The sequence below is a fragment of the Corvus hawaiiensis genome, chromosome 21 (assembly GCF_020740725.1).
Source record: "Corvus hawaiiensis isolate bCorHaw1 chromosome 21, bCorHaw1.pri.cur, whole genome shotgun sequence".
Taxonomy (NCBI): domain Eukaryota; kingdom Metazoa; phylum Chordata; class Aves; order Passeriformes; family Corvidae; genus Corvus; species Corvus hawaiiensis.
In genome coordinates this window covers 296,145-310,018 of record NC_063233.1, presented here as the reverse complement: position 1 = coordinate 310,018, position 13,874 = coordinate 296,145, and the positions used below count along the sequence as shown (strand labels likewise).

The window sequence follows — 13,874 nt, the reverse complement described above, 5'->3', positions numbered from 1 at the left end:
GTGGAGCACAGTAGAGCAATATCAGTGACTTTGTAAATGAAAAATTGTTTTAATTCCCTTCTAACAGCAATAATTCTATTCTTCATAAATTTTTCCATCAAAGTGTTGTATGGAAAAATACTATAAAATAGAACAGCATGGCAGTGATGGAAGACAGTTGAACAAAGTGGTCAATTAGGGGATGAAAATTAAGCAAAGAGAAGAATTCATTCTGTCACATTCTGCTCAAAGCGAGAAACTGCTCTGCACTTTGCATTTTATGTTGTACTTTATAGTTAAGGGAGATGTAACTATTTAGGTCATTCTGGTCCCACTTGAGCAAGTTTCGTTAGGATGTAAGCTTTAAATTCTGTGTGTCTTTGTGCTTGTCTAAGCATCCCAGTTCTGCCCCAGAGCTGCTGATGCCCACAGGTTTGAGGAGGCCAGCGAGTGCTGGGCCACCTGCAGAGGGATCATGAGAGGCCTCAGTGGGAAGAAAATCACATGAAGGGTGGTATTTTTGTGGGCATTGTTTGACACAGACTGCTGTCTGGGTATGGCCAGCCTAAAGTACTCCTGGCACCATGTTGGAGGGTCTGTTTCTGGTGGGCAGAGGATGGGAGCTGGTGGCTCTGACAGTGACCATGGTCAAAGTCCCACCAGCTTCAGAGCAAGATTTGGCATGGGATAATATGTGGTCCCTATTGCTACTTTAGCCATCAGCTTGTCTTGGCAGGGGACTACAGCACTCGTCATGGAAATACAGGTTAAATACTTAAGTGAAGAAAAAGTCACTCATTACCAAGATAGGCAATGTGTAATTTGTGAGTCCAAATCCACGTTGTGAAGTGCAGATTTAACACGAGCTTTCACCAGTAGCTAGTGTTCATACTACAGCACCTGTGGATAGAGGGTTAATAAATATTTTCTTCAGTTCTCCCTAGAGAAGAAAAGTTTCTTTGTTTTAGTTTCTCTCTAAATATTACAGGGTTTTTTCTAGAAACTTTTAATTTTTGCACATTTTATTACTACTCGATGAAAGGGAATTATCTTTCTTATACTGAAGTTTCAGCTATGAAATTGGCTTTAATAAACTATGTAATTATTTCTTCTGCAGGGAAAATATTTTAAATGGATTATTTCTTTTTTAAGAAGGGGGTTTCAAGTAATAAATTTATAATATTCCTGTTGTGCTTTACTGTATTCAAGATGTTTTGTATGTTCAGAATTGAGTGCAACCAAGGAACAGTTTTTCCACTTTATAAGTACCCATGAGCTGTAAGACGCTACAAAAATTATTCAAGTCCTATGCTGGAAAAGCCCCATGCGTAGTTTTTCCAATCCTATGTCATCTAAAGAAAGAAATATCAAAATTTCTCCCAAAGAACAAGGAACAGATGTCTTTCATTAGTAATTTAATTTCTTCTCTTAATAAAACTCAGTTGTGTGAAAAGCATAATATATTTTGCTCTAGCTCTACCCGGTTTCATACCACAGGAGTGCGGAGCAAACTCCCAGCATCAGAGTAGGCCAACCGGGGTGTCCCAGGCGGGTGTGAGCAGAGGGAAAAGCATCAGGCATAGAGACTACACCAAGAGCATTTACAAAAGCTGTGACCACTACCTTTGCATGTTTATTAAATGAAGAAAAGCCAGGTGTCTGCTGTGGTTGCTGCAACATGTAATGTCAGAATAACACAGAAAGGGAAATGGCAGAAGGTCTCTGATAGGTAAGTAGCAGCATCTGTCCTCTTGCATACATCAAACACAGCTTAATAACTTCCTATTTACTGCTTCACGGCAGAGGCCCAGTAAATGAACAACCTGACTGAATTAGTCTATTTTTCTACCTTTGTCCTGTATAACAAGCCTCTTGAACCACACTTAATGTGAACAGCAAATTTCACACTGCACACGGACATCTTTCAGCACAGATTAAATTAGTTATAATAAAACAATTAAAATCTATTTGTCCACAGACAGGAGGAAATGAAGGACCTGGCTGAGCCACAGAAAGGTAAAGGGTGGGTTGTCAGGACACCAGGAGAGTAAACAGCAGAGCCATGATTCTCAGGAGCAAAGCAGGGTCAAACTTACTGCGAGATAACTGCACGGGATATAATAAATCAGGGGTCCGTATTACACTCCAGATGGCTGTGCCAGGCAGGAAGGCACAGTGGATCATGTAACTGTGGTTGTTTCTGAGGATTACTGATTCAGCCTGCCTTCACAGGGATATCCTAACAAATAAAATCTTTATGGCCTCTTCCGCTGGTGAAAATTTTCATCTACTGGTTAAAGTCAGGACATGTCTTAGCATTTGCATTGCCCTTGACACATATGCAAAATTAATTTAAGTTCACACAGTTTTAGCTGGTAAAGAGTTTTTTATTATCTAGTACTGTAAAGTTGCTTCATGGCATTTATTGTAAATACTCTGATGGACAGACAGGCCATTGTTCTGAGCTTTAGCTTGGCTGAGTCCCCCAAGTGTTCCAGGCATAGAGGCAAACACACTTAAAAACTCCTAAACCTATTGAGTTGTCTTTCAAAATTGTCCAGGCAACAGAATTTATTTATAAAACTCCGCAATCATTGATTCAAAACAAGGTTTTCTTGTTCTGCTTTTCTTCTTTGTCCTCTTTGAACGGTTTTCTCTGGAATGTTTTCGTTGTGCTTAGGAGTCAGAGATTTCCTGCGGCTTCTAATAAAGGCATTTGATTTCCACTCTCCACATACTTTAACACATCCAAGGATTTTGAGGTTTGACATTAGCTTAGGAGTGCTGGAGATAATCAGCCATGGGGGTAAAAAGCCAGAGTTATGCAAATTATTTGTAAAATGTATAGAAAGCAAAAGAACTATTCCTTTAAATGTGGTTGGTGTGGGACAGAGTCTTTGTCTCAGCACAGAATATCTGTGTGCTCCCCTTCAAATTTATGGCTTTGATTGAAACCTGTAAAGGGGTGATCTGTAAAGTATTCCTGCTATCCTACACTTCCCAACAGGTTTATTACCATTCATTTATAAAATGAACAGTCTAACGAGCAGTGGTTTAGATCACAGCTATCAAAGTCTGGTCATTTGTCAAGATTAGTTTCCTGTTGTGAGATTGCCTTGTGCAAAAAGAGTGCATAACCTTGTGTTCCTCTTGGGAAGCTGAAAAAATACCTATAAACACCCTATAAGATAGGTTTAATGAAGATTTTATAATCTCAGAATTCAACCCAACACGCTGCTCTGTGTGTGTGTGTGTATTTGTGCGGATGCATGTTATAATACAGAGTACCTGTGGACAGGGGAGGGAGTTTTCTTGAGAAGAGTTAATTTCGGGATATGAAGTCCATGCAGTATTGTCAGGTCAATTTAATGTTCATTTGAATGAGTTAATATACCCTGATGACAGTGTAATTCGTTATAGCTAAAAGGCTGCCTTGGGAAGCGCTGCTGCAAAAGCACCAGCTTTCTGGGGATAGTCGGCTGCCAGTAAATAACACGAAGTATTTTCTGTTCGTGTTAGATATACTTATGTTGAAGAAAAAGAAAAAACACAAACAGTCGCTAAGGCAGTATGACAGCAAAGGTGCTGGTCAGGAAAACAACACGCTCCACAGGACAAGGAGGTTATCTTCGTGTCCCAGTTTGAGGGAAGGTGCAGGGGATTTATGCTTTCTTGGGCTTTTCTTCTTGAAATTATCTGTAAACTGTGTTACATTTGTGTTTCCACTGTCACTGGACGGTGGCATATCATGCGGTTTGCTTGGGAGACAACTGGAGGCATTTGCAGCCCAAGCTGGAGCGATCACAGCCCCGCCAGGGCCAATGCCAGCCCTGCCCGGGCCGCCGCGCCCGCACCGCAGCGCCGGGCCCGCTCCACCCATCGGCTCCGGCTGCATCGCCGCTCCCCGGCGCCAGACCCCGCCCGGGGAAGGCTCCCCGTTCTCCCCTCGCCGGAGTGGGGAGGTGGGCACCTGCCCGCGGCGGTGGCGATAGGGCGGGGTCCCTGGAGCCCGTTTCTGAACGTTTCCCAGCCCCGCGGCGCTGTGACCGGACACGCGATGGGCGGCGGAGCCCGGAGGCGGCCGGAGCCGCCGCGGTCCCGGTACGAGCGGGCACCGGCACATCGGGGCCGGTACGAGCGGGCACCGGCACATCGGGGCCGGTACGAGCGGGCACCGGCACATCGGGGCCGGTACGAGCGGGCACCGGCACATCGGGGCCGGTACGAGCAGGCACCGGCACATCGGGGCCGGTACGAGCGGGCACCGGCACATCGGGGCCGCCCCGTCCCTCCCGGCGGGGACGGGAGAGAGGGGGTGGCTTCGGGGGGACAATGCCTTCGCACCTGAGCTCTCCAGGTGTGCCCCGTCCTAAGGACACCCCCTCGAACAGAGAGGCCAGGCTTGGTTAAATGAGTCTAATAGGTTTAAGCAGTTAAATAGAAACAACTTTTTTCAGTGCACCTTTTTTTTTCCTCTTTGTGTATTAATCCTTTCGGATATAAAATTGTGTAGAGATAAAAATGTTTTCCGCTTAGGAATTTGCTGGCTAAAGCATTGTGAGGAAAACCTTGTGGACAAAGCAAATGGAGGGTATGAAATAAGCCGGCCTGTTCACGGCAGTGCCCAGGGTCCTGTGTGGCATCAGTTTCCTTCTGATAGATTTAATTCATTACCTGCCTGAAAAAGAGCCACTCAGTCTGCCTTGCACCGCTGTTACCTTGAGGTTGTGGTCGTGCAAAGGTGTGCGCTGAGCCAGCCAGGCTGCCAGGGCAGTCACCCTTAGGTGCAGCTGGGGAACACCCCAGTTGCCGTCTCTCAGCCGTTTTCTGGATGTCGTGTGCAACCGTATTGACATTTGCTTTTCCCTCCTGCCCACTCTGACTCCAGCCCTTTGCCGAGGGCTTGTGACTGCCATTTTCCTGCACTTCTCAGCTCAGACAAAATGGAGGCTCTGGAGGAATGAATAACTACCGCAGTCTTAGCCTTCTAAAATCAAAGACAATTGCCTTTTTTTGTGAAAAATTATAGTTTTGATGATTAAAAAAAAAAAAGGCAGCATACCCCATGCTAAAAGGCAGAATCTAATTTTTTTCCTGTGAACACACTGGTGCAGTGGTGTTCATTTCCTTGCTGAAATGTAAATGTTCATGCACCTTGCACTGTGATGTATTGCCATAAAAGACACTGAATTTCAAATCACTAGCACACCATGTGACACAGGGATGTAACTTAGCAATTCGTCTTTATTTGAAGGCAGCCCTTTTCTGAAATCTCACTTAGGGAGATTCCCAGTTGCCATTAGAAAAGCAAAATAAAATTAATCTAAATAATTCTAACTTAAGCCTAGAAAATTAATGACGGATGAAAGACAGGGTTTATAGAGCACTAATAAGAACTAGTCTGGATACAGTGTGTGTTCTAGGGTCTGTGATTATACTGGTAATTTGACAGATTGTATCACTGCCTATCTGTGCCAAAGGATGTTTCACACCATTTAAAATGCACAGTACTTCCTTCAGAGACAGGTTGTTCTGGAATAACTCAACATCCAAAGAAAAGCTGGGTTATTTCACTCCTCTCTTTATTGATTGCATGTGTACAACCGTGTGTGCATGTGCACATGCTGACTTTGCCTCAGCAAAAGCACAAAGTTTGCATGCTCATTTCTGTGTTTATCCGCCTCCTCAGAGACAGACAATACCAAAAATGGGAAGTCATGAAATCTCTTCAGAATAGGGCTTAAGTGCTGAAACCAGAGACCCTGCATAAAACAAAGCATTAGCTGGTCCTTCCTTTAAAAGTGAATTAAAATACATTTGGGTTTGAGCAATTATCCAACTTTGGGAGCTCCATTTTTTTCTTATTTTGAAAAGGAAAAAACCACTGAGATAAGGACAGATCTTAGTGGGCTTTGTCCAGCAAAGGTGATTTAGGGAATCTCAAGACCAAAGAGATTGAGATTTGAAAAAATTGCATGCCTATGACATTTCCAAGCCTAAGGATGCAAGTCTTGCAGTGTGCAGAAGCATGAGCCAGGTGGATCTGTGCAGATATTGCTTGATTTAGATCCACACGGGGTATGATCTGACGCTCCCTTTGACTGTGCTGTCTCTTCCTTGCAGGCTGTTTGCTGCCAAGTGCAGCGGCTGCATGGAGAAGATCGCTCCAACGGAGTTTGTGATGCGAGCCCTGGAGTGCGTGTACCACCTGAGCTGCTTCTGCTGCTGCGTGTGCGAGCGCCAGCTGAGGAAAGGGGACGAGTTTGTCCTCAAGGAAGGGCAGCTGCTCTGCAAAAGTGACTATGAGAAAGAGAAAGACTTATTGAGCTCGGTCAGCCCAGACGACTCAGACTCAGGTGAGCTTTTTCCACACCTGCTCTGACCGGAGAAGCTGCATGAGTTTGTAGAGCTTTCTCATAGAAAAGTGCATTCATTTTCACATCCACTTTATCCAAATGCATGTGCCCCCTATGCAAATTTGCAGGCACAGCTGAAAACATTCCTACTGGCAGTCTGCCTTCCCTAACCTGACTCCCTCCCTTAACTTCCTGCTTAGTAAAAGACAAAATCTTTTTGCTTTCATCGAAGTGTTTTTCTATAAGATCATAAAGTCTGAATCGGACTGAATTTAGCTACGTGAGGCCTCACTCAAGTGAGGCATAAGTATGCTGTTCTCCTCAGGCATTCTTTAATCCACTTAATATATTTTTCAGGGGATCTTATGCACATACAATTTCACCACTAAATTAGGGAAATGAGCACAGCAGTAATATGATTTTTGAGAGGAATCTCTCTGCCAATTACAAATGTTCCTTTAAGAAAGATTGCAAGTACAATATAGAAATACTGAAGAGAATCTAAAAGTAACTGAGATGTGGGTTTGTGCCATCAAAATCACACACTTTTTTTCCCAAGAAAATATGCAGGAAAATCAACAGTTACCATACCATTAAATGTACAAATCACATGTTTGCCTCTGGTTTATGGGAAAATGCATTACTCCATTTTAACTGGGAGCAAAAATTATCCTTAATCTCTAATCTGAGAGTCATATTCTCCACATTGCTAAAATTTTTATTTCCGCATTAGGAATCCCTCAGGACAAAGGTCTCTGCAGTCTCAGCAATGCATGGGACCAGGGCCATTCTTAGAGCAGTGGTTTAGTTACTGCCATGCCGCGTTTGCAGGACCTGGAGTGCTCTGCTCAGTAAATCTCGCATCGTAGGGTCTGGGCTCTCGGTGAACGTGCCTGAGGCACTTGAGTTTCCTCCTTGACCGTCAGCAAACTTCCCCCCCACCAGCTCCAGTGACCTGCTGTGCACCTGCCTCATGTCCAGCCAAACCCCCTCGACCAGCTCGTGCGAGGCTGTCCCCACGCTGGGGCTGGTCACAGGCATCTTCCCCCACTGCTGTCCTCACTCACACAACCGGTGCTGGCAGCTGTATTTGGCATCAGCTTTGAGCAGGGGTGAGCTCCTCTTCAGGACCAGATCTGGCTTGTGATCATCAGTGAGGAGCTACCACAGTAGCACAAACTAGTCTTGGTTTCAATTTCATTTCCCTTTGGCACAAAGGGGAGTTCCTTACTCCTGGAGATGCTTTTTTTTTTCCTTCATTATTCTCTGTTAGCCAAACCCAAACCTGAAAAACAAGCTGACAAATTAAATGAGTTGTTTGTCTCCCATTGTCTAACACATTGAAAACACTGATCTCCCAGGGGTCTGCATGAGAGCACACGATCTGCAAAGCCCTGGCTGAGAATGTGTCCTGCTTCAATCAAATATTTATCCACTGGACACAAAAGTAACTCTCCAATGAGCAGTATTAATCCTCACAAACCTTTCCTTAGAAAAGGCATGCTGGAAAGTTAATAATGTCATGGTTATTAAAATGACTGAACTTCTCTTTAATCATTAGGCCAAAGATGCTTATTAAAGTAAAAGGTGATTAGACTGCTAGGTGCATAATAATCAGACCCTAAAATGAATTAAAGTCTAATTTGTTGATTCCCCAAATGTAGTCCTTTAGTATATAAAAATTTCAGCGTGTTTCTTCGTGTTGAAGTCCCTATAATACTTGATGGTGTTTTCTGGAAGAAAAATCAGTAGTCTGTTCAAATAAAAAGTTGAAAAGTTGATTTTCACAACAAAATGTGAAATTTATTTACCCCTCAGCCTTTGCCACTGTGCTTGAGATTTCCCAGGACAATATACTAACACGTAATATCACCGGATTGTATGAATATTCAGAATTTAATGATAGAAAATACAAAGAATCTCTTTACAAAGAAACTCTTTGGTCTGCAGAAGCACATAGATACTTGTACGTATTTACTGAGAAAGAGAAGTTTGTGCTTGCACATACAGACACATTTTAATGCACAGAGGAAGATTACTGATGTTTTCTGGGGGAAGTGGAAATGAGATGACAAAGATTATATTTAATATTATCTCTGGAGCTTCAAAACATTCAAAACAATATTCAGTAACTGGAATCTGCACTATATTTAGTTAGATGGGCTTTGAGATACGTGTGTAATACTTGCTTTATGCTGTTTTGCTGCTGTAGCAGTGCAGGCAGTAGTACCTGTCTGCAGATAATGCTTCAGGAGAAGCTGGAGTTCAGCTGTGAAGGTAAAGGTGTTTATCTGGTGGTGAGATTGGAGCAGGTGAGCACACAGGACCAAGAGATCCTGGAAAGGCACAAAGTCTCTCTGTGCCTGATTCCTGGAAATACTGAAGCATATTCTGAGTTTCCATCCCCTGATCAGTCCCATGTCCTAAATTAAAAATTGCAAACATTTTTATGCTTTTGTGGCATTTGATTTAGGCAGAGCACACAGATCTAAGATAGTCTCTTCCTGCCCACAGCTGCTTTAGGTATTCAAATAACCATGGGACAATAGTTGAACCTGTTGACTGAAGAGCAGTTCTCAAACATCCTGTTTTCTTGGTGGAACAAGTGCAATTATATATCCTTTTTTCACCAGTCAAAAGTGATGATGAAGATGGAGATGTTAAGCCCACCAAGGGCCAAGTAACCCAAGGAAAAGGAAGTGATGATGGGAAGGACCCAAGAAGACCTAAACGACCAAGAACAATACTAACTACACAACAGAGACGAGCATTCAAAGCATCCTTTGAAGTGTCTTCTAAACCCTGTAGAAAGGTAGGTGCTTCACCAGGGACTGAGTCAGCCTTGACACCAGGCCACAGCCCCAGACAGCCCTGCCCCTTCCTGGGGCAATAGCAGTTCTCCTGGGGTGAAGGCAGAGCACTCTTTTTGCAGAGAAGTCTTTTGCGGGTAAAATAAAAAACAAGAAATGACTTAGTGTCATTTTCCTCAGCTCAGACTCTTTGTTCAGTAGTTACAGAACTGGTAGTGCCATCAGGGGCAGAACTTGACAACACTATGAAGATATATGATTAATTTTTAAAAGTAATTTTATACATGCAATTTTTGTTGTAAGTACAAATTCTCCTCTTAACAAAACTGATTCGGTTTTGGGGTTTTTTTTTTAATTTATGAAAAATTGCATCGTTAAGCATTTCCTCCTGCAGGTCAGAGAAACATTGGCAGCTGAAACAGGGCTCAGCGTGCGAGTCGTCCAGGTCTGGTTTCAAAACCAAAGAGCAAAGGTAGGCTGTTTGTCACATTATCAAAAGTCAAATGCAGGTTGTGCCTCAACAGGGGCCCTTGCCCCACATGCAGCTCACACATGCAGAAGTCCCATGGCTGAACTGTCCATGTTCTGCCTGCTCTGCTCTCTACATCCACACTAGAAAGGCAACTTCGGGACACAAACATTAAATTCATATTTGCTCAAAGCAACTCAGGGTTGGGAGTAAATTTTACATGCAAATCTGAACTGGAAACTGAAATGTTTAAGCTTAGAATTGAAACTGAACCCGCAACAGTGTGTGCATAAGTATAAACGGTCCGTATCAACTGATAAGATGTTTGCAGAGAGTTTTGTAAGGAAACAAAATTGTTGCGTTTGGAGCCACAAGATTGTTCTGTTCTTCTGCTTTTTTCAGATGAAAAAGCTAGCACGAAGGCACCAACAGCAGCAGGAGCAACAGAACTCGCAGCGACTAGGACAAGGTAGGGGATTTGTGATAAAGCGAAGTGAGAGAGAAAGAATCTGCCGTTGTCTGGAAGTGTCTTTCCCACATGATACTTTAGTACAGCAATCCAGGGTGCACGCAGGTCTGTGAGTGACATGTGCCATCAGCAGTGGATGGACACAAAGGTGTACCTGTGCTCACACCAGGTTACCCCAAGTTCTCCTGGTGGGATCAGACCCCAGAGGGGCTCACGCGGAAGCTGTTACCTCGTTTCTAGAAGAAATGTACTATGTGGAGGTGCTTGCACCGGAGGAAATCTTCAGGAGGCTTGCTCCAGCTAGATTCTCCAGTTTGTTTTCTACTGCAGTAAGGGGCATGGTGCTCAGCTGGGAATCTGCACGGGCATCAGCTTTACTGCCCCAGCTGAGGCACAGGGAGTCCCTCCTGTGCCCCACGGGTGGCTGGACCCTGGGGCAGGCACTGCACAGAGGCACCAGGGCTTGCCCTGCTGCTCTGTGGGTACTCTTGAGGATCTCCAGCTCCCAAGACCTTGCAGCCTCAAATCCTCCACTTTACCCAGGGCAGAAAAACTGAGACCATCAGAAGTTAGAGAATAACTGGGCTCTGTCACACACAGTATACAGACTTTAGGAGGATAGGGTCAAGCACCTAGGAGCTCCAGAAATCATGTAGTCAGAAATTACAAGCTGTTCAGCTTATTGCTCAGGGTTCTACACTTGGACAAAATTTGGAAAGTTTCTCTGACTGACAGGATACCCCTGACTGCATTTGCTAGGGTTCATTGTTGCCACTGATTCTGCCCCAGCAGTAACTGTGCCTCCTCTTTGCTTTGCAGAAGTAATGTCCAACCGAATGGAAGGGATGATGACATCTTACACACCACTTGCACCACCACAGCAGCAGATTGTAGCAATGGAGCAAAGCAGTTATGGCACAGACCCATTTCAGCAGGGTCTTACCCCTCCACAAATGCCAGGCGACCACATGAACCCCTATGGTAAGGCATGCCTCATTCTGCCACATCCGAAGTAGCTGGGTCCGTGCGCTGGATCACGCACCACAGGGGCAGCAGCATTACTGGCTTTTAGAATATTTTTTCTGGCATTTGTACCAGGGAATTTGTTCCAGTCAGTTTTATGTGTGTATTTTCTTGTACACATAAGAGGGTAGAACAGAGCTCATCACAAAGCTCTGGACACCTTTCAAAACTATTTCACAGTATAATTCTGATAAATGATAAAGCAAGCACCTCTCCAAGCTCCACTTTTTAAAACCACTGTCCAAGACACTGAAAAATAAACAGTACCAAATTCTAGCTCCCTCACAAATTTTTCCTTTTTTCTTAGAAGCTTTGAGGAAAAAGTGCCTTCAATAAAGAGAAGTAATCTATTCATTACAAAATGAATAAGCAGCCCTGTAAGACCACTCAGATTGGATGCGTGGATTTGTTAAAGAACAGTTCTTGAGCTACTAAGAGATGGGTTACCACAGGACTTTTCTCCTGCATAGTTTTATTCTCTGTCCCAAATCAAGATGACGGTTTGCTTTCACGATTGCTTGACCACACATCAAACGCATTACAAGCACTAAATGCTCAATTATTGATTCTGGACAATTGCAGTGTGGCATTTAAAAAGAATGTCAGAGGATTTTTCAGACTGTGATTCTCGGCCTTGCGGTAGCCCACAAGGGCCTGTTTCAGACTCATTTCTGCTGACCAGGAGCACTTCACTGTAGAGGCTCACATGTGCATTAGTGTCCCCAGCACAGCGTGCACAGGCCAACAGGAAATCTGCTTTGGGTCTGTGTCATTACTTTTGCCACTGAGACAAGTCCGTGGTGCACACCAGGAAATTTGGGAGGTCCTGTAAGGAGCTGAGGACATATGAAGTGCCCTTGAGCATTAGGTGGCTTGTGATTTTGTTGGTTTGCTTGGCTTTCTGAGTAAAACTCGTTGGGAAGTGGGTTCTGTGCTCCAAAAGGAGTGCAGGGGATGGCACAAAGCCCTTTTGAATGAGTCTGTGAGGAAAAAGAAGCAGACTAACACTTTCGCAGAGCCCCCAGGACTCGAGCTAGAGCTTTTTCTGGTGCCTTCAGTGTTGAGGTAAGCTGAAATCTTAGTTGCTAAGGGAAATAAAAGGTGCTGTTCCAAACCAGCCCTAAAAGAGTGGAATTTTCTCAAAGGAGAGCATATTTACAACTGTATCTCACTTGAGGCCAGGGAAGCTGGGTCTCTTCTGGGTCCTGTCACACTGGTAGAACTTTTACCTTGTGTATATATGAAGACCAGTATGATTATGGCTCTTGAGCCATGCTTCCCTGTCATGGGCACTCAATATCTGGTCCACCTTTCTTGTCAGTCCCAGTGCTCCCACGAGTGCCAGAGCCCATGGAGAAGCTGGGGACCTGCTCCTCCCCAGCACCGTTTGCTCCCGTTGTCAGCCAAGACTCTGTTATGTGCTGCTTACTGAAATTGAAATTAAATCCTGGCAAGTCTGGGGGCATTGCTGCCAGTTGACCCCTGTGGGTTGATTCCAAGCCCTCCTCCTTGTAGGTCAGACCCTTAGAGCCAGAGCAGGTTAACATGTGGCTACAGAACCAGGAGTGTTCCCGTTTGCTGCAGCGTGCAGCATGTCAGCATCCGTGTGTACTGTGTCCTCCCCTGGCTGCGCAGCATCCAGCTTAACATGTACATTTCATTTGCAGGAAACGACTCCATTTTTCATGATATCGACAGTGATACCTCTTTAACTAGCTTGAGCGACTGTTTTCTTGCCTCTTCCGAAGTTAACTCCATGCAGGCTAGAGTAGGAAACCCCATTGACAGGCTGTACTCTATGCAGAGCTCCTATTTCGCCTCATGAAAATAAAGAAAACTAACAGCCGGCGTGTGTTTAGCCAGTGACTTTTCCAGTGCAGACTCTACAGCCATATGTTGCCCAGCTCTTCCTTCACAGTGACTCTGCTGCCTCTGGACTGCAAAGAGCATTTTTTTAGGAAGACTGTCTCTGTTTGCGTATATGTGTATGTATGTATATATATTTTAATACCTACGTACATACATATATAGAGAAAAAAAACACATCCATCTGTCCCATACCCTTGATTCCCAGCTTGCGCCAGACCACGAGACAAGCACGGAAGGAACAGAAGAACCTGCTCGTCCTCAGCCTTTGATCTGGTTTGGTTTGAGCTCATCATCCTAAAGGAAATGGATTTTGTGGAAAGCTAGATCTTTTCCTCCTTTCTCTCTTCCTTTCTTTTGGATGTCTAAACTTTTTTTTTTAAGCCACTGATACTGACATCAGCCAACCATATGACAAATAAATCAAAGAAACTGGAGATTCCTCCTTTTCTTACTGCATGATTCATACTATGTTGTGGATAAATTGCCATTTGAACTGTGAGAAGTTAATGTAAATGTGACGTTCAACATTTGTTTCCTTTCTACACTTTTTCTACATAACCTAGATCTGCTCATTAGTTTATAGCCCTTATGCATATGATACTGAGGAAACTGGTTAACAGTATTTGTGGAGAAAGCCAGTGATTTCAGAACAAGAAAGGTCTATGACCCTGGAGAGGAGATGCATGTTAGGGGCAGAGGCATTTAGGTTAGTATTGATCTTAAATAATTAAAACTAAAGGTGCTTACAAGACAGATTTATTTAATTTTTTCTGAGGTGTGAGATTAAAACATTTACATTTGTTTGTAGGTATTGCAGTGCCAAATTTCAAGTCTAGACCATGATTGGCAAACAAGTGTTTTTCATTCTGTTCTGTTTTGCATGAGGCATAAATGTGCTG

The 13,874-nt window shown here is 44.0% G+C and overlaps 1 protein-coding gene across 2 annotated transcripts in view; it reads left to right on the top strand.

Moving 5' to 3' along the window:
• The window catches only part of LMX1B (LIM homeobox transcription factor 1 beta), an 86,124-nt gene extending 72,715 nt beyond the window's left edge, over positions 1 to 13,409 (top strand). Inside the window, exons 3-8 of one of the 2 annotated variants that reach the window (XM_048325714.1) lie at positions 6,103 to 6,335; positions 8,969 to 9,147; positions 9,540 to 9,617; positions 10,017 to 10,083; positions 10,903 to 11,064; positions 13,181 to 13,409. In XM_048325714.1, coding sequence (XP_048181671.1) covers positions 6,103 to 6,335; positions 8,969 to 9,147; positions 9,540 to 9,617; positions 10,017 to 10,083; positions 10,903 to 11,064; positions 13,181 to 13,299 — 838 coding nt within the window. In that variant the 3' untranslated portion in view covers positions 13,300 to 13,409. Of the gene's footprint in view, positions 1 to 6,102; positions 6,336 to 8,968; positions 9,148 to 9,539; positions 9,618 to 10,016; positions 10,084 to 10,902; positions 11,065 to 12,773 lie in introns of both variants that reach the window. The other variant, XM_048325713.1, reaches the window with a different exon arrangement.
• The last annotated feature ends 465 nt before the right edge of the window (positions 13,410 to 13,874 follow it).